The 26,107-nt window shown below is 42.0% G+C and overlaps 1 protein-coding gene across 3 annotated transcripts in view; it reads left to right on the top strand.

Moving 5' to 3' along the window:
* The window catches only part of DYNC1I1 (dynein cytoplasmic 1 intermediate chain 1), a 2,048,030-nt gene that overhangs the window by 1,935,211 nt on the left and 86,712 nt on the right, over positions 1-26,107 (top strand). For all 3 annotated transcript variants that reach the window (XM_078663722.1, XM_078663723.1, XM_078663724.1), the window contains exon 15: positions 8,933-9,073. In XM_078663722.1, coding sequence (XP_078519848.1) covers positions 8,933-9,073 — 141 coding nt within the window. The remainder of the gene's footprint in view (positions 1-8,932; positions 9,074-26,107) is intronic.

The raw sequence follows: 26,107 nt of genomic DNA, 5'->3' as shown, positions 1-26,107 counted from the left end.
CTATGGTTTTTTCAGTGAATATATATATATATATATATATATATATATATATATATATATATATATATATATATATATAAGCATTTATATGTGTATATATTTATATATGAATGTATAGAATTTAATAACACTCATTAAAACTATTTTTTAATTATATTATTTTGTACTTTACACTTTGAAATAAATTACTTAGACTACTATATTATTAACATTTCTTTATACTTGCCTTTTTTTGCGATAGTCTGTTCAACAATATTTTCAACACAATAGTTTCAAAGTATGTAAACTCAATTTTTTTGTACACAATATTTTTGACAGGTTAGTCTGATGTTGATGTTGTTATTCCAAGTGTTCTTTCACATGTTACTTTAAGTTATGCTGATTTGTATAGCGCACTGATCACCCACAAGGATATCCAGGCACTTGAGCCGGGGCATAGGCGTATGGCACTGCCGCATTATTCAGACAGCCACACCTTCAGGTTATTGCAAAACTCAAGTAGCGAGGAGGAGGCTCTGATGTGTGTGACAGGTTGTTCCATGTCTTGGGTCCTATGTCAGAGAATGAGCAGCCGCCTGTTCTGCATTTGTGAATACTGGGGTGCGTGCTAGTAAGTGTGAGGCTGCGCATAGGTGTATTGATGTGTTGTGAAAATGTATGCAGCTGTTGATGTATGCAGGTCCAGTGTTGTGTAGGGCTGAGGAGTTTGAATTGGCTGCATTTGTGGCTGGGGAGCCATGGAGTTCCCGCAGATGAGGTGAGATGTGCGTGCTGTAAGGGAGGTTCAGGAGATGTTTGGAGATTCTTCCATATAGCGCGTTTTCATTGTTGGGTCGGCTTCAATCAATCAATCAGGGGTTGGTTAAGTGCACTACTCACCCGTGAGGGTATAAAGGTATTGAGGGTGGGGTGGAGCAGATCCAGATCAGGCGAAAAGCCAGTTCTTGAGGTCCTTCCTGAACGTGTGCAAGGTCGGGGAGCTTGGGATGTGTGCTTGCGTGATTGTACGCCTGGTGATATGTGGCAGCCACTTGAAGATTTTTTGTAGCATTCGGAGGATGTGGAAGCAAGAGGAGCTCACTGCATTGACTTGTGCGGTCATGTAGAGCTTGTCGTCCAGGATGATCCCCAGATTTCTGACATGGTTGTTGGATGTTGGAATGAGTCAGAGTTCTGCCAGTCACAGTTGGTGTCCCACATGGAATTCTAGTTTACAAATACCAATCCTTCAGTCTTGTCGGAGTTCAGTTTGTAGCAGTTTGTTCTCATCTATTCCACCACAAGGGTTCTGCAGTTGGTGAAGTTAATTCTGGCAGTGGAAGTCTGGGTATTGTCTGCTTAGGAGATGATGATAATGCCTTGAGATCTAATGATGTTCGCAATTGGAGCCATGTAGACATTGAACAGGGTAGGGCTCAGAGAAGAACCCTGGGGGACGCCGCATAACAGGTTCTTGGCTTCGGATATGAAAGGTGGCAGTCTGGCTCTTTGGGTTATTCCTGTGGGAAAGAAACACATCTATTTGAGTGCTGGTCCTTGGATACTGCACTTGAGGATTCTTCTAATGGGTGTGTCGTGGGAGACTGTGTCAAATGCCGCCGAGAGGTCAAGTAGGATGAGGGTGGCTGTTTGTCCCCTGTCAAGGATGGTTCTGATATCATCAGTGGCTGCGATGTGTGGTTTCTGTGCTGGATCTTTCGGAATCCTGACTGGGTAGAGCATATGGTGGAACTCAAGGTTGGCTAATGAGCTAATTGATGTTGGGTTTTTGATAACTTTTGCAGGGTAGGAAAGCAGGGAGATAGGACGGTTGTTGGCCAGTTGGCTTGGGTCAGTTGAATGTTTCTTGAGGAGGGCCTTGACTGCTGTGGGCTTCCAGGCTTCTGAGAAGGTGGCAGAGATGGTGGTGTGCAAGATGTGAATGAGTGCTGTGTTGATTGGTGATGTGCTGAGGTTTAAAATGTGGTGGGGGCAAGGCTTCAACGGGGCCCCAGCAGGGCAAGAGTCAGGGGTAAACGCAGGTACACGGTGTCCACCCACTATTTTGACAGGGTGGATGCCGTCCCCCCTGTTAAGAAGTTGGGCCTCACATAAAGATGTTAAACTTGCCCTGGTGTAATTTTGAGACACCGGGACACGTTCATCAGTTCCTGCATGTTGTCTGCTTTCGATTCCCAGCAGCAACGTGCGGGCAGCCAGGGGGGAGGGAGGGGGAGGGGCTTTTTTTTCCACTTCCAGTTCCGCAACGATAAAGACAGAAGTGAAGGGGCCATCAGGCCTCCTTTTGATGGAGTATGAGATTGGAGGTCTCCTGGAACCTCACAAATGCAAATGCACCGGCAAGGAAACAAAAGCACACAGCTTGTTAACTCTTCACAGGTACTTAAGAGATGCATGCTTTTTACTTTGTATATAAGTATATGCACTGTAAGAATGTCAGATGGGTTGTTCTGTCTCAGTATTTATGCAAATAACATTTAAATAGCACTTTTTTATTACTTTTATAACGCTACTCATCCCAATGCAGAGTGTAAGAGCGCTTTACATAACAAACACATATCCATTCCAAATAAATAATGTAAGTGTCTAAATTAATGTCCAAGATGTTACATGAGGCAGTCGGGGTTACAAGGTGTAGGAGTCAAATACGCTTCATTGCTCCCTGTGTTCTACTAGAAGGATTACAATTTATTAACTGCAAGTAACATAAGGATCTCTAGGTTCAAAGCAGTAATTCACTTACTTATCTACCTAAAATAAAAATCTGTGATCTGCATGCATGCCACATGTTATGCTTTGCAGGAGACGACTTTAAAAAAAATGTATAGCATTTTCAGTGGCATATGTTGTTACATACACATATCAGCGCATCACTTCCAGTGAGGTCATTTCCTGTGATGCCACGTGGAATGTCACACGTCGTGACGTTGTGCTTTGATACCACGCGTGATGTCACTTGCATACTGCCTGACTTGGTCAGTCCCCCCACTTTTTTTTTTAGGACATGTGCCCTGGGCCCCGGAGTTGATGGTCCGCATGCGTAAGGCTGTTTCTTCACTGGTGAGGGTCTTCCATCTGGTCAGGTGGGTGTCTTGATTGGTGACAGGCAGGTTGGTGATACGTTCATTGGGATCTAGTTAGTGTGTGAAATTGCTGTAAATGTTGGTGATTTTGCTTTGGACGAAGTTGCATGGGTCTTTGCAAAGATCTTTTGAGGAAGTGATGTTGTTGGCAGCCGTGGTGAAATCTTTAATGATCAAGAAGATTTGTTTGCTACTGTCAAAACTCTCTTTGATGCATTATGCTACAGCTGTTTTTCTTGGTTTCTCTTAGCTTCTGATGCTATCATGTAAGTGGTCTTTTGCAGGTGGTTCTGTCTGTGTCTTTGAAGCTGGGTCTCCATCTTCTTTTCAGTTGTTTGCGGTGTCTTTTAGTGCCGCTGAGGTCCTTGGTGTATCAGTTGGGTTTTTTGTTGACTCTTCTCTGTTTGTCAATTTTGACGGGTGCAAGGGAGGCTGTGCAGTTCTTGATCCAGTTGTTAAAGTTGTCAACATCCATGTTGAAATTGTCCATAGGATTGGGTGGGTTAGCATGGAGAGCATTCAGTCATTCTTCTCCTTCACACATTCATTGTAGGTCATTTTAGTAATGGATGGAATTGGTTTAGCAGGGTTAATGGTAACTACACGTAAATAAGTATGTTCTATTGTTTTCATAACTGGCTCCCATTATATGCATGTTCTATTCTTCCCACTTGGAAACACCCCACAGTGCACACCAGTTACAGGTCGCTGTAATAAATATCTTATCAGGATAGCCACAAAACTGTAAACCAAGTCAAAGGAATGCACTGATTATAGTCAGTGTTAGATTTGGGGGTCTCTAGTTGGCACATGTAGGTACTTGTGACAAATAGGGGCCCTTGCCTTTAGTCAGGGTAAGGGGATACACTCCTAAAATAACCCCTGCTCACCCCCTTGGTAGCTTGGCACGAGCAGGCAGGCTTATCTCGGAGGCAGTGTGTAAAGCATTTGTGACCACATACAGTAACCCAGTGACAACACTACAGATGGACACCACACAGTTGTATATTAAAAATAAGTATTCTTTGTATAGACTTAACACAAGACCACAAACGACAAAAATCCACAATGCTATACTTAAGGATGGTAGTTTTAGCTTAGTTCTGTTCAGTTCTTAAGATGCAACACTTTAAGTCAATGTACCTTTCGAAGCAATGTTTCAGCGATGGAAATGCGGCAAAGTTCCAGTGCAAAGAAATAAAGACGTGAATATCTTCCAGATACAGCACGCTTCTCGGAGGATGCGAGAAGTCTCGGTTCGATGCGTCAGCTGCAGCGGCGGCACCCTTGTTCAGCGATGCGACGGCAACAGCCTCTGCTGCGATACTCTTCTCCGACTTTGCGAGAGGCTTCCGCACAATGCGACAACCACAGCGGCGACATCCAAGATGCGACGGCAGCAACAGCGACACGCTTCTCCTTCGTTGCGAGACCCTTCTCCTGATGCGGTGCAATACACCAGTTACAGCGCCGACATTCACTATGCCACGGCAGCAGCAGCGACGGCAACATGCTTCCTCTTCGTTGCGAGAAGCTTCTCTCGATGCGGTGCAATGCGTCAGCTACAGCAGCGACACCCTCCTTCGGAGTTGCTGCGACAGTGACACGATTCTTCCTCTTGGGTCACGCTTCCAGCTCCTTGCGACACGCAGTCCCTCAGAAGGCCCCAAAACAGAAGCAGGCACTTCCAAAGAACTCTGGGGAGCTGGGGTTTGAAGTCTGTTTTCCCTGAGACTTCAGCAGGATGCAAGCTCTGTTCCAAGCCCTTGGAGATCCTTCACAAGTTGAAAATAAAGCACACAAATTGTTTTCTCCTTTCTTTGGCAGTCCGGCAACTCCTGCAGGCCAATCCCCCTAGCAGCACTTCAGCTTAGGGATAATCTCTCCTCAGTTTCTTCAGGTTCCTCTCCTCAGCAAAGGTTTCTTCTTGAAGTCCAAAAGTGATCTATTTTCTTGGGATCAGGGTCCCAATATTAATATTCCAAAACCCTTTGTCCTCTGAGGGTAGAGGGGCCTTTGCCCAGTCCAAACCAGTTCTGTAGCACTCTGTTTACATGAGTCCTGCTTTCCTTTCACAGTGCAGGGCAGAGACATCAGACGCCCCACAGGAGGTGGAGCCAGCATTGTGGAGGGAAAGCACAGCCCAGGAACACTTTGTTGACGTGATTCCTTCTCTTCTTTCACAGTGCAGGGCAGAGACATCAGCCACAGGAGGTGGAGCCAGCATTGTGGAAGGCAGGCACAGCCCTATTCAGGTCCCAGGTGCAACTCTGCCCACCCATCTAGATGCAGATCTCTCTATTCGCCACTGGGCTGGCTCGATCTGTCGCTTGGAATCCCCCAGCCCTGCCACTCAAACTCCAGACAATGAATGCACAACCTAGCAGAGGCAGGCTTTGGATAGTTAGACAAGAAAATACCTACTTTCTAAAAGAGGTATTTTCAAACACAGAATGTTAAAACCAACTTCACTAAAAGATGTATTTTATCATTCTGAGTTCAGGCATACTAAACTCGAATTTCTACCATGTTCTCGGAGTCAGTTTGGATTATAAAATGTAATAATCTAACTGCCCATTCTGGCCTATGGAGAACAGGTAGCCTTGCAATAGTGAAAAACGAAAATGGCTGTAGTTCACTATTAGGACATGCCACATACATCAGGGCTTGTCCTACCTTATACTTACAATGCACCCTGCCCTTGGCCCTACCATAGGGGTGTCTGATATGAAGAAAAGGGAAGGTTTAGGGACTGGCAAGTAGGTGCACTTGCCCAGTCAGCATGACAGTACCAGACTACACTCAGGCTCTGCAATGGCAGACCTTAGACACACTTTTACAGGCTGCTTCTGTGGGTGGCACAACCAGTGATGCAAGCCCACCAGCAGCATTTGGTTTACAAGCCCTGGGCACTCCTGGTGCACTGTACTAGGGTCTGACAGGTAAACCAAACCAGCCAATCATGGAACCACTGATCAATACATTAATTTACAGTAGGAAGCACTTGCACTGTGGCACTGGACAGCAGTGACACAGTGCCCAAAGCATCTAACACCAGCAAAAACACATGGAGCAATAGCAAAAATGGAAGGGAGACCCACGCCAATGGTGCCAGGTCTAACAGTCAGCTTTTTAGCAAACTATTTCCAATGACTGTTCGTTTGGGTGTCTAGGATGTTTCTTTGTTGATTTTTTAGTGTTTAGAGTGGGAGTATTATTTTTCAGTCTGCGTTTTTGTCCCTTGGTGAGTATATAGTACATTTATGTACCTGTACTCATGCTTAAATATTTTGGTTTTCATTGTAGTGTGCATGGCTTCTAAAAGTTAAGGGATCTGGCCAGTTCAATGTACAACGCACAGAAGTAAAGGTCCAGGTGTTGTTGAATTTGTATTCGTGATATAAATGTGCTGATCTTATTCCGCTTTTCAATCCAGTCTAACACCTCCTGTTACCTATCTTATTTCTTGTTTGCAAATTTCAGATGAAAAAACGCAGCTTCTTGGTATACTGTTCTGCAACAGTCGTGAGGCTATGACATATCACGCAGAGAATAATATTGTGCTGTTAGTCTTTCCTGTAAAGTCTTTTGTTGTTTCTCTCCAAAGATCAACCTTTTTATCCTTGTATGTTCCAGTTACTGATAGCAAAGGACCTCATTCCCATGCTGTTATGTGACAACAGTGAAAAATACCTTCCGCCGCTGACTGCATACCTCTGCTGATTTGGCCGCATGCTTCTTCTGCGGTTGATAGCAGATGTAGTATTAGTAGTAGTACCAGAAGTTGTAGAACTAGAAGTGCTACTGTCCGATGAGCCATGTTAGTAACAGTATTAATACTGTTATCAGCAGCAGCATTATTACAATATTTGTATTTGCAGTACGAGTGCTAATACTTACATTAGTTGTTGTAGTACTTGGAACATTAAAATCAATCTTTAATAGTACTAATCGCACAATACTACCAATAGTAGTATTGGTAATATTACTATTAGTGGAAATTCTGGTAGTACAAAAATGAATCCCAGTAGTAGTACTAATGAAATGAGTATTAATTGAAACACTAATAGTAGAATACCAATTGTAAGTTAGTGTGAGTAGTATGAGTAGTACTATTGTAGCAGTACACTTAGCACTAATAGTAGTAATGGTACTAGAAGTAATAGTAGCAGTACTATTAGCCCTAATTGTACTATCCATTACAGATGCAGTACCTCTAACATGAATTGTGCTTTGCACTTTGAAAGGGCACCTAGGAACCAAATGCACATTGACGCACACAACTTACATTTTTAGAATTCTTAGGAAAGAAAGCTAATTAGTATGAGACGTGACAAGTAAAATAATTTTAAAAATGCAAATTATTAACATGAAACGAAACTTCACTTAAGTAATAGACACGTGGATTCCAAAAATAGTGGAACAGCACTATGATGTGTCCAAAGCGGCTGCTTACATTAAATGAAGAGGTCTGTAGGGGGGCTTCTGTCGTGCTCAAAGTGCTTCCTGAAGTATTTATAACTCCTAGGAAATATTCTGCACGGCGCAGAGCTTTAAAAAGAAGTGCATTTAAGTTCTAGTTCTAGTCCTTTTCCCAAGTGCGAAAGGTAACCTATTGAGAGTAAGAGGGTCTCCCTGGCCTCCACATGTGTGACTCTCACTCACAATGAGTGAGACTTGAGGTCTCTGTTGGAGTGGTGGCCATAATAAAGGATGTCGTTGTACTTTTTTAGATGTAAAATGCTACTCATTAGAAATAAAACGTGTTTGACTTGAGCAGTAATTCACGCCATTCCGTTGCATTTAAATCCAGGATTGTTTTCTGGGACTTCAGAAGTTGTACAGAAACGTACATCGTGTGTGTTTTCAATGCTTCTGACGATGATGTGAAAATTACTCATTTGCAGTTAAGAGCACAGAGCTGGAAGTTAAGTGCAGATTGCAATGTGGCATACTTTTTTCAAAGCTGTCCCGGTATTTATAGAAATGCGAGCCCCCGTGTAAGCACCGTCATTTTCTTTCTAGCATTGTTTTCTTCTGTTCACATTCATATAATTATTATGGATAGAAGCACATGCGCGCCTTTCAGAACAGATTTAAAAAGATAATGCGCGCCGCATATTTCATGGCAGTAATAAGCAGATTGGTTGTGTGATTTGTCTGCAGGCAGCGCGCGGGGCTGGGCAGAGCTCGTGTAAATCACACACGAGGGGAAACCGGCACTAGATGGGGAGATGAGATAAAGCTGCGGGAAGCAGCAGCTCTGAAAGTGAAAGAATCCCGGAAAGTGCTGATAGCCTCCGGCCCCTTTCATGTCAATTGCAGAAGGAACGGGCACGTCTCCCTGTCTGCGGCTTATCCGGAGACAGCTACTGTAAGGCGAGGCGCCCTCCGGCTGCGGCCGTCCGTCGGCTGCCGCTAGATGGCAGTCTGCCCCTGTCGGGCGCCAGCTCCACAGCCAGTGTCCTCCTGCACGGGACGCCTTCCATCCCCGCACCAGTCCCGGGATCCTTATCACTACAGACCCCAAGGTGATTCATGTCTGCACGCGGGGGGGTGGGGGGCGTTTGGGCCTTGCAAAGCATCCTTCTTGCAGCGCTGGGAACATACCTGCCCGGAACGTCATGCAGAAAACTATAACTGCTTGCTCCCCCCTCGCCCACCCGTGCCAGTGGACAGTGGTTTGCAACATGAAAGCCCGCAGTACACCTTGGCAGGGGCTTTCATCTCGGGAGTTTTATGACACTTGGTAAATGTGCAAAGTTGTTTTAATTAGACTCGGCAGACAGCCCGGGGCAGCGACAGCGCCACAGAGTCTTCACGCCGCCTCTCCCTCTCTCTCTCCGCAGCACAACAGGCCGCTGTACTCCTTTGAAGACAATGCGGACTATGTGTACGACGTCATGTGGTCAACGGTGCATCCCGGGCTCTTCGCATGCGTGGACGGGATGGGGCGCCTGGATCTCTGGAACCTTAACAACGATACCGAGGTGAGCAGGAGGGGGAGGGGCGGGCCTGGGGACTGTGGAGGGGGGCGGGGGGGAACAGCAGAGGGCTTCTTTTTTGTTGTACACGGTCTTAAAGACATATTAGTTTAAACAAACAGAGCACTACCGTGCAGCAAGGAAGACTTTAATGTCAGCTCTACAAATCAAATATTGTTGCAATTGACGTCACAGCCTCTGGTATGATTTCACCGTCACGAAACAAGTAAAGCAGGGTAAAGTCAGGTAAACGGGGAGAGGGAGTTGGAAAAGAAATAGTATTCTTAGGCTATATTTCCTCAGTTGATATATTACCACTCTGTCATTTGTACTACAGGAATCGAAATTGTCCTCGACACATAAAGAAAGTACATCACCAGAAAGAGCAAACTTTATTTTATGTTCTAGCAATAAGAAGCCGTTATTCAAATAACTGCATTTCTTCATAGCAAGCTTGTCCTGAAAATGGAGACTTAGATAACTGACCTGATTTAACTCAGTTTACTGCTTTTGTTGCTCCACCGAGTTGCATAAGAGTCAGACACCTCATGGTCTTTGAAGTTCTGAGTTTCTTGCTGTACCACCTGAATCACCATCCCAGTCACCTCACCCACACATTGAATGACTATCAGCACTAAAGAGTGCTCGCTCCCTTATATTTTAGAAAGCAGCTTAACTCGCCTTACACTGGGCTCTCGCATTGAAAGGTGGAGGGGGCACTATGTTGACAATTGTCTTACTCCACGTGCAGTCAAAAGGTTGGATGGCATGATTTAGGCATGCTTTCTTGGCCCCAGACACCCAACCTATCAAGTGTCTCCTCTGTGAACATTAAGAGGTTTACCATGTTAGCAGCCCAAACGATACAGTCATACATTGAAGTCACCTTTTAACAGACTCAGCATTTTTAAATATTTATTTAAGAATTGGGATGTATTGTAGCACGCTCAAGAAAATACTGTAGTCTGCTTTCCTGCCATAATCTGTATTGCTGTGATCGTGGACATTTCAAAGGTTAGATAGTCAAAATTAAAAAAGTTTAAAAAAACGACACTTTTCTTGAGCACTTATTCACAACACCTGCAGCGAAACAGGCTCATTTATTATTTCCTATATTATGTGTTTCTCAAAATAAAAATAAAACCTTTGTATTTTACTACACATGTAAATGATGTGTGAATAATAAGTAAATGTAACTCTGTTTAGAGAAAAATACCTTAATGGTTATATACCCTCTGGCACTCCCCATACTGTTAATACTGATGTAGATGATAAAAGTGTATTTATAGGTCTGTGCGGTCTTGTTTATATGCTCACTCACAAACACAGGCCTACACTTCTTCCTTGAAATGATCATTTTCTCTGCTTCTCAAAACAATGTATTTTATTTTAAACATGCAACAAAGTAAGTCAAACAATATACTTTCACTCTTGTTAGGTTATGTTACATATTTCTTTGTAGAGTGCTACACTCCCCACCAGTGGCACCAAGTTTCTCAGTTGATAAATTCAACACTGAAAGGAAATGGATGTGAATGAAAATAGAAAGTGCCTAGGTTTAATTTATTTACAAAATAACAGCTAGCCATCAATAACACCTAGCTGTATGGCAGGGCTGTTCCGCGGTAAATGCCTGGACAGGAAAAACGTGCAACTCCCCATCATATATTGGGAGTCATGGGGTAAGGTTTAGGGCATCAAGTACTGAGTCTGTGTACCAGGCCAGATACATATTGCTGAATAATATCCAGCAGAAACAGCTGATCGGATTTGAGCTGTGCCCGGTGGTAAGCCATCTAAGTGTCATGTTAATGTGGTTTTTGTCAGAAAGCCTGGAGAGTAGATTTCAAATGTGTATTTTAACATTTTTAAAATTGAAAAAAAGGCTTTTGCATCCTAAATATGCACAGACCAAACACAGACAAAGTTGAATCTAATAAAAATACGTGATTGATTTTATTTCAAAATGACGATTGTGTTTCTCTCATAATCTAAATTAAAATTGTACGAGGACAGCAGGTCATATCAATACACAGCACTATATAATAAAAGCATTGGGATTTATCAGGGAAATTCCTAAATAAGTTCTGTATTTTAATTTTGTTTTTTACTGTCAGGCACCTCAACAAGAATTATTGAATACTGCTGAAAATCATGCAAATTGAGCAATAACCAGTGTAGTTTCTTAAATCAAAAACACCAACACAGTTAGATCCCTCAGCTCAAATACATATTTATGCATGTGCCCAAGTCTAAGTATGTAGGTAGGAGTTTGTGTTTATTTGCATGTACATAGGCATTAACTGTATATCTATATGTAGACATATATATATATCCATATATTATTTGCAAGTAAATGTGTGTACAAACATGTATTGCACATGTATATCCTAGTATTTTCAAGTGAGTAATATGCATAGTTTCACAACATTTTTTGTTCATTTCCATTTATATACAGGCACATATAAAAACGTGTGTACGTACACCCACTAATTAAAAAGACAATTGTATATTGCTATATCTGTGTTAGAGTTTAGAGTTATCTACATACATACATGTGTTTAAAAATATATAAGAGTGCATATACAACCTCTGAATCCCTTGTTGCGCTGCTTGTGCAAACTCTTACATCCACACAGGCAATCTTCCATAGCCCAAAGGCAAATGCATTTCCACTTATAGCTTTGTAACTTTTTATGACGTACATTTAACATGACTATTACACGAGTTTAGGAGAGGATTATCGAGATTTGTATCTGCATTAGAAAGCACATTAATAGTCTCCGTGTTGAGGTCTATTTAGTGATATTGTATAATAGTAAAGTCTAAAATAAATAATTGAATAATGAAAAGTAAGCCATCATAAGAACATGCTGCCACAGTGAATCTCGAATGAATAGTCGGCTATAACTTACATTTCTCTAATAGCTGTATATAGAAATATCAATGGAGAGTATTGCTGCAATGTGCAGCCGCATAACTGGATTCCACGCTTTTGTTTAAAAATGTAGTACCTTGTATTTTTTAGGTTTCTTTGTGGCGGTTCACTCTAGCAATACCTTATTATAGTTCAGCACTGCGCTTATGCAAATAATATTTTTGAAGAACTAAAATACATATTTACTTTAATCCCAAATATGGATTGTTTTTCTCATAGGAAAAGGCAACTGTAATGTTACATTTATCTTTTTCATTGCAAATATCTGTCAAATGATGTTTTAACCTGATATTTTCCTCTGTACCAAACAACATCCTATGTTCTCTCCATTTTGGCGCATGTTTGATGCCCCTTAGAGCTGGTTACTTGCAGGAAGGAAAGTATGATTGGCAATACTTGCCAGATTATAATGTCACATGGTGTTAACCTATTATAGCACAGCATAAACATGGCTTATACAGTCAATTTCCATCAAATACTCAAGTTAACACTATTATTTCCATTGGCTGAAAAGTTGCACAGTCAAGCACTTCAGTCGATTTTTTTTTTTAATTCTTGCATTGTTCATATATTCAGTAATCGTGGTGCAGAAAGAAAGCTGGTGCAATGCTATTGGAATACATGTTCCTTATCCGAAGATATGTACACTTCAAGTTTGTCAAAGTACTTTTAAAGCGCACATTAACTGCTGCAAGTCCTCGCGAGCAGATATAGAGAGCAGTGTTCCTAAGTCTGTGACAAGTGGATAAGCCGAAGAGAAGTCTTTTGAAGTGTCTGAAGCAGGAAGCAATGCGGACTATTTAATTAAAAAGAACACAGCTACAGGGCGCAAAGAGGGCCCACAGCCTACTAAGCGCCTTCCTCAGGCTACAGACAACATGTCCTTTAGGTATCATCAGTAACACCAAAGCATCCTTTACGTTTTGACACAGACTATGCCAACATGTTGAACATCTTTTTTTCTAAATTAACCCTTTCATGTCTGACGCTTAAAGCTACTAGTGCGGCTTTCCTTGCTCTCTGCTCGTTTACTCTCGAAGCCGGGGCGGCAGGTAATAGGTGTTCAGTCTGGAGTAGAATGCTTTGAACATCAAAGGAGGCATGTACAGTGAAAGCCTTTAACGAATAGTTCAGTCTTATTATAATTAGCATAGAGACATATGTAGCTGACAGAATATAGTAGCTTTAAGGACGCCAGCATGTGCTTTGATCTGCTGATGTCTATATGTAATACTATGTCACTTTTTCCTATTAGCTCATTAAAGCAATATGCACGCACATCTCTTGAATAACAAAATTATAGCCAAGTTCCTTAAAAAGCATAGTTTATAATACATAAACGGCTCCACCATACACCAATATTTTAGTGATAATTCTTAATCTTAGGCAGAGTTTGTCCACATTATGAGGTAACATTGCGATAGTAACAACCACATTTTCACAGGACACTCGTGATTTCAAGGGAGTGGAAGTCATGGCCGAAGTATGATTTAATATTGGTGCTTTTATGTTCTGATGTGCTGAATTTTTCAACCAGCACCTCTGTTTACTATTCTGATATGCTGTGTATTAAAGGCTATGTTCTACCGATGTACTTAAATGGAGAACAAAAATGAATGCATGCATACCATACGTCTTCAGCTTTTATCTTTTTTGTTTCATGAGCAGTCCTTAAATAGCTATCCAGAAGGTAACATTTGTTCAAAACTGGCACTGTAATTACTGTTGAGTATATTTCTTAGGCCCGTTAATGTGTACTGAACTATTAGAGGCAGCCCATAAACAAGTCTTACACTTATCAAGAAGAATGAACATCTTGAGATCATGTACCTGGGATACTATCAGTCTCATTTCAGGCATGTTGCCAAGGAACTGACACTATACAAGCCGTGCTGGTTTTCATAGCCTGCAACATGTTGCAAAACTGGAAGATCTGCCAAAGACTCCAGCGTATAAACAGTGATGATCCGATGTGGACTTAAAAAGATATCCTTGTATCAGAGTCTTTCTTTTGTCTCAGCCAGTTTCACTATGCCGGCATCTGTTACATGTGCATAGGTGTCACACACATGGCCTGCCTTTGCCTAGAAGCAGCCTTATGGGACAGAATCAGTAACACTACCAGTCTCGCGGATGGCTGCATATATTTATTACTGAAATGTTTTCTATTGTGCATACATCATGCCTGATTGGCTTTCTGGGGAAATTGATACGCAGTATTCATCAAATAGTGCTTAGGGAAATGATGGTAGGTCATAGCAGAGCGAGTAGCACTATGTGTCAGCTCATGGATTGAGTTGTTCAGCTAAGACCATAGGGAACAAAAGGCACTTTCAAAGTTCTGTTTTTAGTAGTTTTAGACTCACAATAGGTTTGTATTTTGTTTCAGGATTTCTGGTAGCCCGCTGTGGAATTAAAATGGCTGGGCAGTTTACTACTATGTGTGGCTTCACCACACACTAAAGTAATCCTGGACAGTGGAGAAGTGTGGCTCAATGGTTAGAGCGGCAGACCCTGATGCAGAGGTCTAGCCCGGGACCAGGGTTCAATTCCCCGCCTCGGCGGGTCTTGGGCTCAAAAATTCCACAGACCTGAAAATTCTCGCCTCGGTGCCTATTCCAATCATGGAGTCCCACTCTGCAACTCTGGGCAATAGCTTGCTTAATCTCCACAACGGCCCCCACAACGCTAAGGATGCCTGGCCTCCACCTTGGGGGTGCCCAGGAGTGGATACCTCACAGGGAAAGCCAGGATGGGTTCCACAGCGGTATTCGTACAAGCGCCTTGAGACCCTTGTGGGTGAGTAGTGCGCTATACAAGTATCAATTTACATTTACAAGAGCCAACAGAGATACAAATATTGTTGCAGGTGTATTGTATGTAAGATTCACTCTTTTCTAGGAGTGCCTGGTGTGAAGTCTGTTATGAATCTGAGAGCCTCTGAAAAATCAGAAAATGTAGGAACAAGCAGTACAGATGCAGAAGAAGTTGCATCATAGGTTGTCCCATTGCTCCTCTTTCTGAAATAATTGATACCTTTCAAAAGTTGTTTCAGTTGGCAAACTGATCAAGGCATTTGTTAACAGGTTGAACTATTGATTCCATTCATATGAACTTATTTTGCAATGTCACCTTCGCTCAGCACATGATCACTGAATTATAGGCTTAATGTTATGAGAGGACAATCTCTTGTGGCCCACCAGAAATGTATAGATGTGCAATTTCTTTGAGCAGTGCTTAATACAGGCGTTTAACTAAAATACTAATATAGCATGCATTAACTACGAAAAACAGAAGTGTACCCTGTGCTACTTCCCATTGTAGGTGGAGTGCATTAAAAGGACAGTGCATCAATCAACTAATAGCACTCATTTTAGTACCAATCACAGCAATCCAGAAAAAAACATAAATGTTTACCATTTCAGGGAAAGTATTTGCAGCTTTTCGATTAGTCAAATACCATGTTGAAGGCCACCTGTATCAGAGTGAAACCTACTCTGGGCAAGAGATTTACCTCTATTTTGAGCTCATCATCAGTGGAGTACAGCTTAGTCCATTGTGAACAAGTTACCCGCTATAAAGATAACCAGAATACCCCGAAGGTTGTAGTAATATGTAAATTGTGTAAAACATTACAAAGAACTTAGAGTAAGTTCCCATTTTAGACAAACCCCTCTAAGTGAAACACATTAGTCTAGTAAGGACACTCTGTTTTCTACAGCTTAAATGTCTTCCTTCTGGCAAAATCTGTAAACACTGGATAAGCAAACTACCACCCATACCAAGGCTGAAAATGTCACAGTCATTTAACATTCCATGCACACGATTGCATCTATTGAATTAGTAAAATGCCATTCAAGCCATCCTGTAATACTATAAAAGCAAATGATGACATATGTTTTGCTTTCAATAATGTACATGCGACCGAAAAATAAACTCTGGGCAACCTCTCACTTTAGACAAAGGACATTCCATGTGAAACCCATCAATCCTTCAGGAACACTGTGTTTTAGCCCACTGCAATGTCTGCATTCTAGCAAAGTGTTTATATACACTAGATTCTCAGTATACCGTCATGCTTCGCGAGATTGCGACATAAGCATTTATTGTTCCAGGCAAAGCATTACAGTGTTTGAATTAGTAGAGGGCCACTCAAGCCCTCCTAGAATCGTGTAAAACAACCTCTAGTGTTTCACTCTCATCCAAGCTTATTAGATCAATATAGCTCAGCTGTGATATGAACAAGTTACTCACTATGAGTAAACAAAATGCTTAAAGGTGTATAATGAAGCATGCATTATAAAGAAAAAGAATGTTACTGCTGTTTCGTTCACTTCTAATTTTGTAGGTATGGGCACTGTGGTACAGAGAGATCAAATGATTTGCCCAAAATTACAACATTTGGCCAAATGTGAGAGCTGAGATCACAACCTATTGTTGATTACTTTTTAAAGAAGCATGTAGAACTTAATTTCCTGGATTTAAATTTCTATGTACATAGACATCTAAATCGGTTTGTATGACAGGACATACGTTTTTTCACATGCTCCCAAGTACTCTATTTCTTTGTGTGGAGATAATGTCTTGCACCCTTTAAAGTGCGCTGCTGTTCTTTTCCAGAGCATAATCCGTGCTTTATAAAACTTAACAATAAAATACAAATTAAACAACTCAGATATACTAGCTGTGTATTGTGTAACCTAGCTTCAAGCCCATACCACAACTTTTGCTGAACAAAATAGGTTTAAAAATGCCCAAAATTAAGATATTGGTGTGGATGATATAGTATTAATTGGAGCACTAAAAAATAGCGGATATACATATGAGGGTTCTACAGTGCTATTGAGTGGTTTTACTGATTGTACAACAAACTGGAAGACCAAAGTCTGATTGGTCGAAAGGCCGATTGGTTGGTAAATATCACTGGAACCCAAAAATGGCATTGTTGCACCATAATAGATGTTGACCATTAAGTATTTGTAAGTATACCATATTAATAGAGACACTGATCCACTGTAGTCACCATTTCTTATTTCATGGGAATGCTCAACCAAAGACCGAGTGGTTTATACTGTTCAATATATATATATTAATTTATTTTGGTATAAAGGAAGAGAATATAGATATATATTAGTATAGTATGAGAAATATACACACACATGCACTCTCTCTCACTCATTGAAGGCCCTATGTTAAGTATGTTGCATCCTAGTTGGTTCTCTATGCTAAAAAGAAGAGAAAATAGAGTTCATATGCGTAATTCAGAAGGTAAGGTTGTAGTGAAGAACTATTTTTCATTCTACCAGCCGCACACCGTACACGGGGTAGAATGATGCCTATGAAGGCAAGTTCTTCTGCACCAAACAGTAAGCGCTATATAAGTGTTAAAGCATAATGCAATACAATTATGGTGTTAAAAGTATGCTTTACCTAAAGGCAGTAGGAGTGTTTGCAGACGCTCTTTACAAGGTTTAGCTAACAATGGGCAGCTGATCGCCCAGAATGTTGATAATTCTTCATTTGTACAATGCGTGTAAAATCAACTAGCTTCTCATGCTTAGAAGGAAATCCGAATGAGGATTGCACTTTCTGAGTGTCCCATTCTTTCAAGATCATAATGCACTAAAATGTTGTAATTTCAGTGGAATATGGAAAATTACTCACCGGTGTGAAACAATTCCTGTGAATTACATGTTTTAAAAATGACTGCTTATTTGTCAAATCACAATATCCAAACAATTAATAAAGAAGTATAAAACATTACCAAGCAGTCCTACTGCTGGTAAAATCTTCTCAAACATTCACGGGGTTATAGTCCATATTGCAACTTTGTGCGTGTTACACGAATCTATGCTTGTTTGTTTGATTTCGCAATTCCGGAATGAGAGCCGACTGATTCCCCAGCCCTCCAGCAACCCGTGCTGCATTTTTCAGTTGTTCGTCAGACGACTACTAAAGTGAATTATGACAGAGGAGGACACGACTTAAACATGGCAAACCTTTGTTCATTTGTTTGCCTAACCTAATATTTGTCTCCGGATAAGTGTCCAAAACATCCTGAAGTCTTTTGTGCAGGGATACTAGTATTTATTCACCTCTGCAAAGTGTTCATTATTAACAGGTGAACTGATATACTTTCTATGGGCACAATTGCAGCACACAGATGCCCGGAATACAGCTCCCTCGCAATAAAAAAGACCTCAGATTTTTTACAGAATGACATATTTTTGATGGAAGATACTACGAGTTTGCATGCCTTGACAATTGACTAAATAGAACGCTTGACAGTAGCTGCTTCCAGGACACATAAAACAAATTAAACTACACACGAGTAAAGTAAACGAGAATGCAACCATTTACTGACGTATTTCTACATGCTTTTGACTTGAGACATAGTGCGACAGCTTCTTTTCCACTCTTACTCAGCTGTGGAAATAATGCAGAGAACATGTTAACAATGCATGTTTTACAATATAATATATTTCAACGACATATATTTGAATTGATATTTTACATTGGCTAATATAGTAAATAATATATTCTTTTATTCGTCACGACTTTTTTTTGGTTATTTTGCACAAGAATGAAAATTGCAAAAAACTCTTAAAAAATATAACATGTATTTCAGAATGCATGGTAACAACAATACATGTTTTATACTGTATGTTTCAACAATAAATATTGAAACGTGTGTTTTGCATCAGTGGTCGTTAAACTTTTAACTTCTTAGGACCCCCATTTAATCATTAGTGGAACCTATGGACCCGCATTGAATCATTATTGGAATCCGCAGACTCCCATTGAGTCAATACTGGACTCTGGGGACCTGGCCTGAGATTTTGATGATTTGAACCCCGAAACAATAAACAAAAAATACAGAAACAAGCATTCATCAAACAAATACACACTGGATGAAATATTTTATTTAAATCACAAACATATACAAAAATCAACATTTTAATTGTAATAAGAAGATTGGAGCGTTTCTAAATTCAATCGAGGGCTTTCATCATCCATATTATAATCTGTATGGTGCCCTTGCCCTGCTCCCACGAATGATTCTGAGGACACTACCTTAATTATTAGCCTCCTGTGTCAAATTAATTTACATTTACAGAGCGTTTTAAAATTTCAATTGTACATGTTGCTTATTTATTTATGTACACTTTATTCTATTAATGCTATATCATTTTCTATCCAGCTGTGGCCCCCCTGCATATGCTTTACGGACCTCCAGGGGTCCATAGTCCACAGGTTTAGAACCACTGTTTTACGCTGTATGATATAGGAGACAATATATTTTTTATTTGTCCCACCTTTTTGTTGCGTATTAAGCAACCAAATAAATACTAAGAGAAATACTGAAAAACAATGTGTCTCAAATGACTGCAGTGACTGTACTGGCCTTTTGTTTCAAAAGAACACCTAAACTGATTATTCCTCAAGTCTGATTTTATTTTATGGACTCACACACCATTAACTGTGCATACACGTGAACATTTTAAATGCAAAAATTACAGTCTTTGAATAATTTGTATTTAGCTGCTTTGATCTTCATTTTTGGCTTAAAACATTCTTTAAGCATATAACTGTTTTACATTTTTAAATTCTAACTACTTTAGTTTTATGTCACTACCGTGCTCCCAAAACAGCAAAGCTCTCATTAGAAGAAGTTTCCAAAATGCGGTGATTGCGGATTCACAGCTATCATTCTTGTTCGCCATTGTGCTTTTATCGACATTTCACTTCAGGCATTGATCTAGCAAATGACATTTACAGAGAGGGTTCTAACACTCTTGAACAATAGAATACATAGGGAAACACTAAAAGGGCATTCTTGTCATTGTACGAGTGCGCCTATTGAACACCGCTTCAGAAGCTAGAGGAGAAATGATCTCTGCTGCTCACATGCATGCATATACCTTCTATTTTAAACAGTGAGTAACACAAAAGCATTTCTGGTGAAAAAAAACTGTAGGCTTATGCTTACCAGTAGCCCCCCAAATTATACTTGAAGGTCTCTGGAAGGAGCTGTAACTTCCATTGTGAAGAGCCGGAGACTCAACGCTGTGGCTTCTGAAATTGATGGCATGATGGCTAAGTCGCACGCAGAGCCCATTGTTCCTTGAACTGCAGTTCAGTTTTACTGCCTGTGTTAGGAGAATGTAACAATGGGAAGCAGTGAGTGTTCAGAATTTAATGTGCTAAGCAAAGAGCATTGCTTTTAGCTATACCATTCTCCTGTCCTGATAACTGTGCGCCACAAAGCTAGCATCTGTGGGGAGGTCTTCAGTGATGCTGCTGGGTACTGCTTCCAGTGGCTTCCCTGTTAGGCGTTTAGTGGTTGCAAATGAAGGCCTTCCCCTGCAGTTTTAAAAATTGTCACAACAAAGAATTTCAGTGTGAGATGCAGAGTAAGTTTCTCTTGAAATTTTTTGCCAGTTTGCAATTATTGAGAAAAAATATATTCTGACTTGGCTAAATGTTCTGAACCTACATGCTAGTGGTATTATCGATCCTAACGTTAAGGATTGTAAACATGACATCTGTGGGATTGTAAATAGTGTGTCCTGTAATGATTGAAGATCAGCGATTAATGTTAATAATGGAATTTGTTTACAGTGGGTTATCATATAAAAGTTTACCTCTGTCTTTGCCATATTATTTTTAGAGTATGGGTGTTGTAGTGGGTTTATCACTGTTACAGGACGACCAATTGTTTATTGTTTTAGCCTGGTAGTCACCTTTGTATATCAAATGTGCCCAGTGACTTGCCCTTGCCAGTTTCTTACTAAATCTTTAATTAGTCCCTTCCTAGACTTAGGAGGCAGAAATAGGCAGGCTATACCACACAATAGAACTCTGTTATCTACATGAGGTGACATGATATTATTTTGTACATGTAGTTTGTAACACCGCATTACAGGCTGAATCTTCACAAGAAGCTGAGCACCCTAATTCGGCAATGGATGATCAGAAAATCCTAATCTTCCTTTTTAGGTAATAAGGAATGGGTTGAGACCTAATGGAACAAGATGATGGTGGAGGTGGCTCCTATTACTAGTGAAAGTTGATCCAATTATATTTATCCTTTTTGGCAGGACTACACACTCGCTTTTTAGCTTCACAGAAACCTAAAAACAAGGTGGTAGGGGAGAAGAGTTGGCCTAATGGCTAAGGCGGTCGACGACAAATCTGGGGAACCGGGTTCGAGACTCGGCAAGGACTTGTAACATCCTGTAATTCTGGACAAATCACTTAATCTCCCTGTGCCTAATAAAAATGAAGGTGTCCTCATGTAACGCAACTGGTGCTCGTGTAAAGCGCTCTGATACCCGATACCTCCGGGCAAAGTTCGCCTAACGGCTAGGGCGGACGACATCAAATCTGGGGAACCAGGTTCGAGTCTCGGCAAGGACACGCAGCATCCTGTGATTCTGGGCAAATCACTTAATCTCCCTGTGCCTAGCAAAAATGAATGTGTCCTCATGTAACACAACTAGTGCTCGTGTAAAGCACACTGATATCCAATTCCTTTGGGTCAAGTTTGCGCTATATAAAACTCCGTTAAAAAAAAAGGTGTTATAGGTTGTCAGCCCTTCTGGTTAACAATGAAGCAATTTCTGAAAGGACAGAACAAAGTCTATTTTTTTTAAACCTGCTAGGATGAGGCTGTCAGTATACTGGACTTCCTCTCTGTGTTTAAATTGGTATTCTTGTATGTAAGTGTGTATGGCATTTGCATAGTCCAGTTTGGCTTTATATATGGTGCCAACTACAGCTGCATGCAATCTGGGGTACTTTATGTATGTAGTCTGTGAAGTTCTTCAGTTTGAAACGGGGCTTATTACAAGCTTTGAAGGAGCACACAAAAAGTTTTGAGGTCTAGCAGTTGAACCTCAGTCTTGGCTGCACTATGTTTGAGGCTTGTCTTCTCCTTTTACATGCTAAGATTAATTGTTCTTCTTTCAAAAGCACTGGTGAATTTGTGTGGTGCCCCAATGTCATCGAAATGTAGATGGATACCCGATACTTGATACCCACATATGAGGCAGCATGGAAGGTACAGAGGGCAATGGCATAGAATGTGGGCCCTTCAAGGCTTCATAAGTGAGAGTTTCAGCATTAATTGGGAAGAAATGAAGATTTCCTTAGTGCAGACTTTTGAAGAGTAAGTGCATAGTGTACTCCTGGCACACTAAGCATAGAAAGGGATTTCTTCAACCACAAGGGTTTGTATGCCCACATACATTTAATAGGCACATATGATCCTTCACTTGGTCAAAAAGCCATATTGAGACGGTTCCAAATTGTAAGATCTTTCATTGAAACTCCTTCAATAATTGAGAACTAACTGGGAGGATGGATGTGGAATCAATGCTCTATTTAAATGTTTGTCCCAGAGTATGTTTGCTTTGCAATTGCTGTAAGGCCAGATTCTCAAAAGAAAAAATTGGGACTACATCCAGTGGTTGAGTTAAAGAGTTGTCATATACTGCTACAGGTTTTGCCTTACGTTCACCATGGTCATTGGTCAGCAAGGATGGTGCAAAAGTTTGTAGACTCTGGAATGGAGTCTCCACAAGTGCTTCAGATTTGCAGCTACCCCTTGAAAAGTTTGCAAGCATCATGATCTTTGTTAGTTGGATAATTATTTAATGTATGCCTTACAATTTTCTATAAGCTTGCATTTCTATAAGTAAAGAGTTCTTGAAAGAGGTTAAAGTGTTGGATGCAACAATAACTTAATAAATACATTTTCATAGTTTGAAAGGCTTAGTAATATAATTGAATTTAAGAGACTGATGGATACCTGCTATCTTTAAAGACTATGTTCTAGCTACAACCGGATCATCGGATGACCAACATTCAGGAGCAAGTTAGCGAAAGCAGCATAAGTGACCACTGTACTATTGTCTACACTTGTTCCCGTTCCCCATGTTCCAGGTTGTTTTATGTTGGGGTCACCAATACTTCCTGGTATTTTTGGCTTGAGATATTCAAACGATTAAATACAATGTCAGAAGAGACATAGGATCAGTTTCTTTAGCAAATATTACTTACAATCACAAGTTCCAAACTACATTTGTGTGGTTGGTGTTATGGTATATATGGTGCTTCAAGTGGCTAATAACTAATTAAATGAAATACTGTAAAAGTACACCAATGTGACTGCTTGCCAAACAAGATTAGGATATTATGAGTAAATGATTAAACTACTCTGGTAATTCTCAATGATGATTGGATGCATCTCTTACAATAACGCGTGAAGGAACGAAAATAAAACTTTACCTTGCCTGAATATGCTGTGGTCGGTCTGAGTTCCTGCTACGCCGTACAAACGGAAGTGGTTGGAATCGCTGGTGCATATATATATGTTCTGGGAACTGTGGTCCTCCGATGATAACCACAGCCATGATGGTGACTCTGAGCCGGCCCACCTGACTACGTCATTAAAGACAGAACGGATGGAGTATTTGCGAGTGGCAGGCGTGCAGGCATGGTGTTAGCGGGCATCTGAGGAAGACATTTACGTCGAAACGCGTCATGCCATTGCTGTAACCATTAAACGCTTCACCTGAATTCCCAGTTTGGTTCCTCCTTTCTTCTTGCAGTTGAAGAATTTTCGTCATTTACAGCGTGCAGTGTCCGGAGCACGCTAGGAGGGTACCCGCCCCACCAAGTGGTTTGAGCTACAAGGACAAGCTTCGGCAACTTCGCTACATCCAAGGTATTGGATTGCTCAATACCCACCGTATCTCCTTCCAGGGACAGCGCCGCTGCAGCCAGCAGTCCATGACTACATGGAGGAATTCCGGAACACTGATTCCGCAATCTCAGGCCTGGCTGAATGAGGACTGTACGGTTGAGGCGTCTAGGGGGCTCAGGTGTTGTGTTTGTTTGTTTCAGCCACTGTGACTTGCCAGAGCACTCGCACCACGTTCTTACTCACAGCCAGGACCCAAGAAGGGATACATGGTGCCGTGAAAGAGATCCCGACCCAGTTTTCCCGTGAGAGGGGCATTCTGGGAACTGTGGTCCTCCGATGATAACCACAGCCATGATGGTGACTCTGAGCCGGCCCACCTGACTACGTCATTAAAGACAGAACGGATGGAGTATTTGCGAGTGGCAGGCGTGCAGGCATGGTGTTAGCGGGCATCTGAGGAAGACATTTACGTCGAAACGCGTCATGCCATTGCTGTAACCATTAAACGCTTCACCTGAATTCCCCGTTTGGTTCCTCCTTTCTTCTTGCAGTTGAAGAATTTTCGTCATTCACAGCGTGCAGTGTCCGGAGCACGCTAGGAGGGTACCCGCCCCACCAAGTGGTTTGAGCTACAAGGACAAGCTTCGGCAACTTCGCTACATCCAAGGTATTGGATTGCTCAATACCCACCGTATCTCCTTCCAGGGACAGCGCCGCTGCAGCCAGCAGTCCATGACTACATGGAGGAATTCCGGAACACTGATTCCGCAATCTCAGGCCTGGCTGAATGAGGACTGTACGGTTGAGGCGTCTAGGGGGCTCAGGTGTTGTGTTTGTTTGTTTCAGCCACTGTGACTTGCCAGAGCACTCGCACCACGTTCTTACTCACAGCCAGGACCCAAGAAGGGATACATGGTGCCGTGAAAGAGATCCCGACCCAGTTTTCCCATGAGAGGGGCATTCTGGGAACTGTGGTCCTCCGATGATAACCACAGCCATGATGGTGACTCTGAGCCGGCCCACCTGACTACGTCATTAAAGACAGAACGGATGGAGTATTTGCGAGTGGCAGGCGTGCAGGCATGGTGTTAGCGGGCATCTGAGGAAGACATTTACGTCGAAACGCGTCATGCCATTGCTGTAACCATTAAACGCTTCACCTGAATTCCCAGTTTGGTTCCTCCTTTCTTCTTGCAGTTGAAGAATTTTCGTCATTTACAGCGTGCAGTGTCCGGAGCACGCTAGGAGGGTACCCGCCCCACCAAGTGGTTTGAGCTACAAGGACAAGCTTCGGCAACTTCGCTACATCCAAGGTATTGGATTGCTCAATACCCACCGTATCTCCTTCCAGGGACAGCGCCGCTGCAGCCAGCAGTCCATGACTACATGGAGGAAATCCGGAACACTGATTCCGCAATCTCAGGCCTGGCTGAATGAGGACTGTACGGTTGAGGCGTCTAGGGGGCTCAGGTGTTGTGTTTGTTTGTTTCAGCCACTGTGACTTGCCAGAGCACTCGCACCACGTTCTTACTCACAGCCAGGACCCAAGAAGGGATACATGGTGCAGTGAAAGAGATCCCGACCCAGTTTTCCCGTGAGAGGGGCATTCTGGGAACTGTGGTCCTCCGATGATAACCACAGCCATGATGCTGACTCTGAGCCGGCCCACCTGACTACGTCATTAAAGACAGAACGGATGGAGTATTTGCGAGTGGCAGGCGTGCAGGCATGGTGTTAGCGGGCATCTGAGGAAGACATTTACGTCGAAACGCGTCATGCCATTGCTGTAACCATTAAACGCTTCACCTGAATTCCCCGTTTGGTTCCTCCTTTCTTCTTGCAGTTGAAGAATTTTCGTCATTTACAGCGTGCAGTGTCCGGAGCACGCTAAGAGGGTACGCGCCCCACCAAGTGGTTTGAGCTACAAGGACAAGCTTCGGCAACTTCGCTACATCCAAGGTATTGGATTGCTCAATACCCACCGTATCTCCTTCCAGGGACAGCGCCGCTGCAGCCAGCAGTCCATGACTACATGGAGGAATTCCGGAACACTGATTCCGCAATCTCAGGCCTGACTGAATGAGGACTGTACGGTTGAGGCGTCTAGGGGGCTCAGGTGTTGTGTTTGTTTGTTTCAGCCACTGTGACTTGCCAGAGCACTCGCACCACGTTCTTACTCACAGCCAGGACCCAAGAAGGGATACATGGTGCCGTGAAAGAGATCCCGACCCAGTTTTCCCGTGAGAGGGGCATTCTGGGAACTGTGGTCCTCCGATGATAACCACAGCCATGATGGTGACTCTGAGCCGGCCCACCTGACTACGTCATTAAAGACAGAACGGATGGAGTATTTGCGAGTGGCAGGCGTGCAGGCATGGTGTTAGCGGGCATC

The sequence above is a fragment of the Lissotriton helveticus genome, chromosome 10, assembly GCF_964261635.1.
Source record: "Lissotriton helveticus chromosome 10, aLisHel1.1, whole genome shotgun sequence".
Taxonomy (NCBI): domain Eukaryota; kingdom Metazoa; phylum Chordata; class Amphibia; order Caudata; family Salamandridae; genus Lissotriton; species Lissotriton helveticus.
The sequence above is the reverse complement of the archived record's forward strand: the minus strand, read 5'-3'. Positions and strand labels throughout refer to the sequence as shown.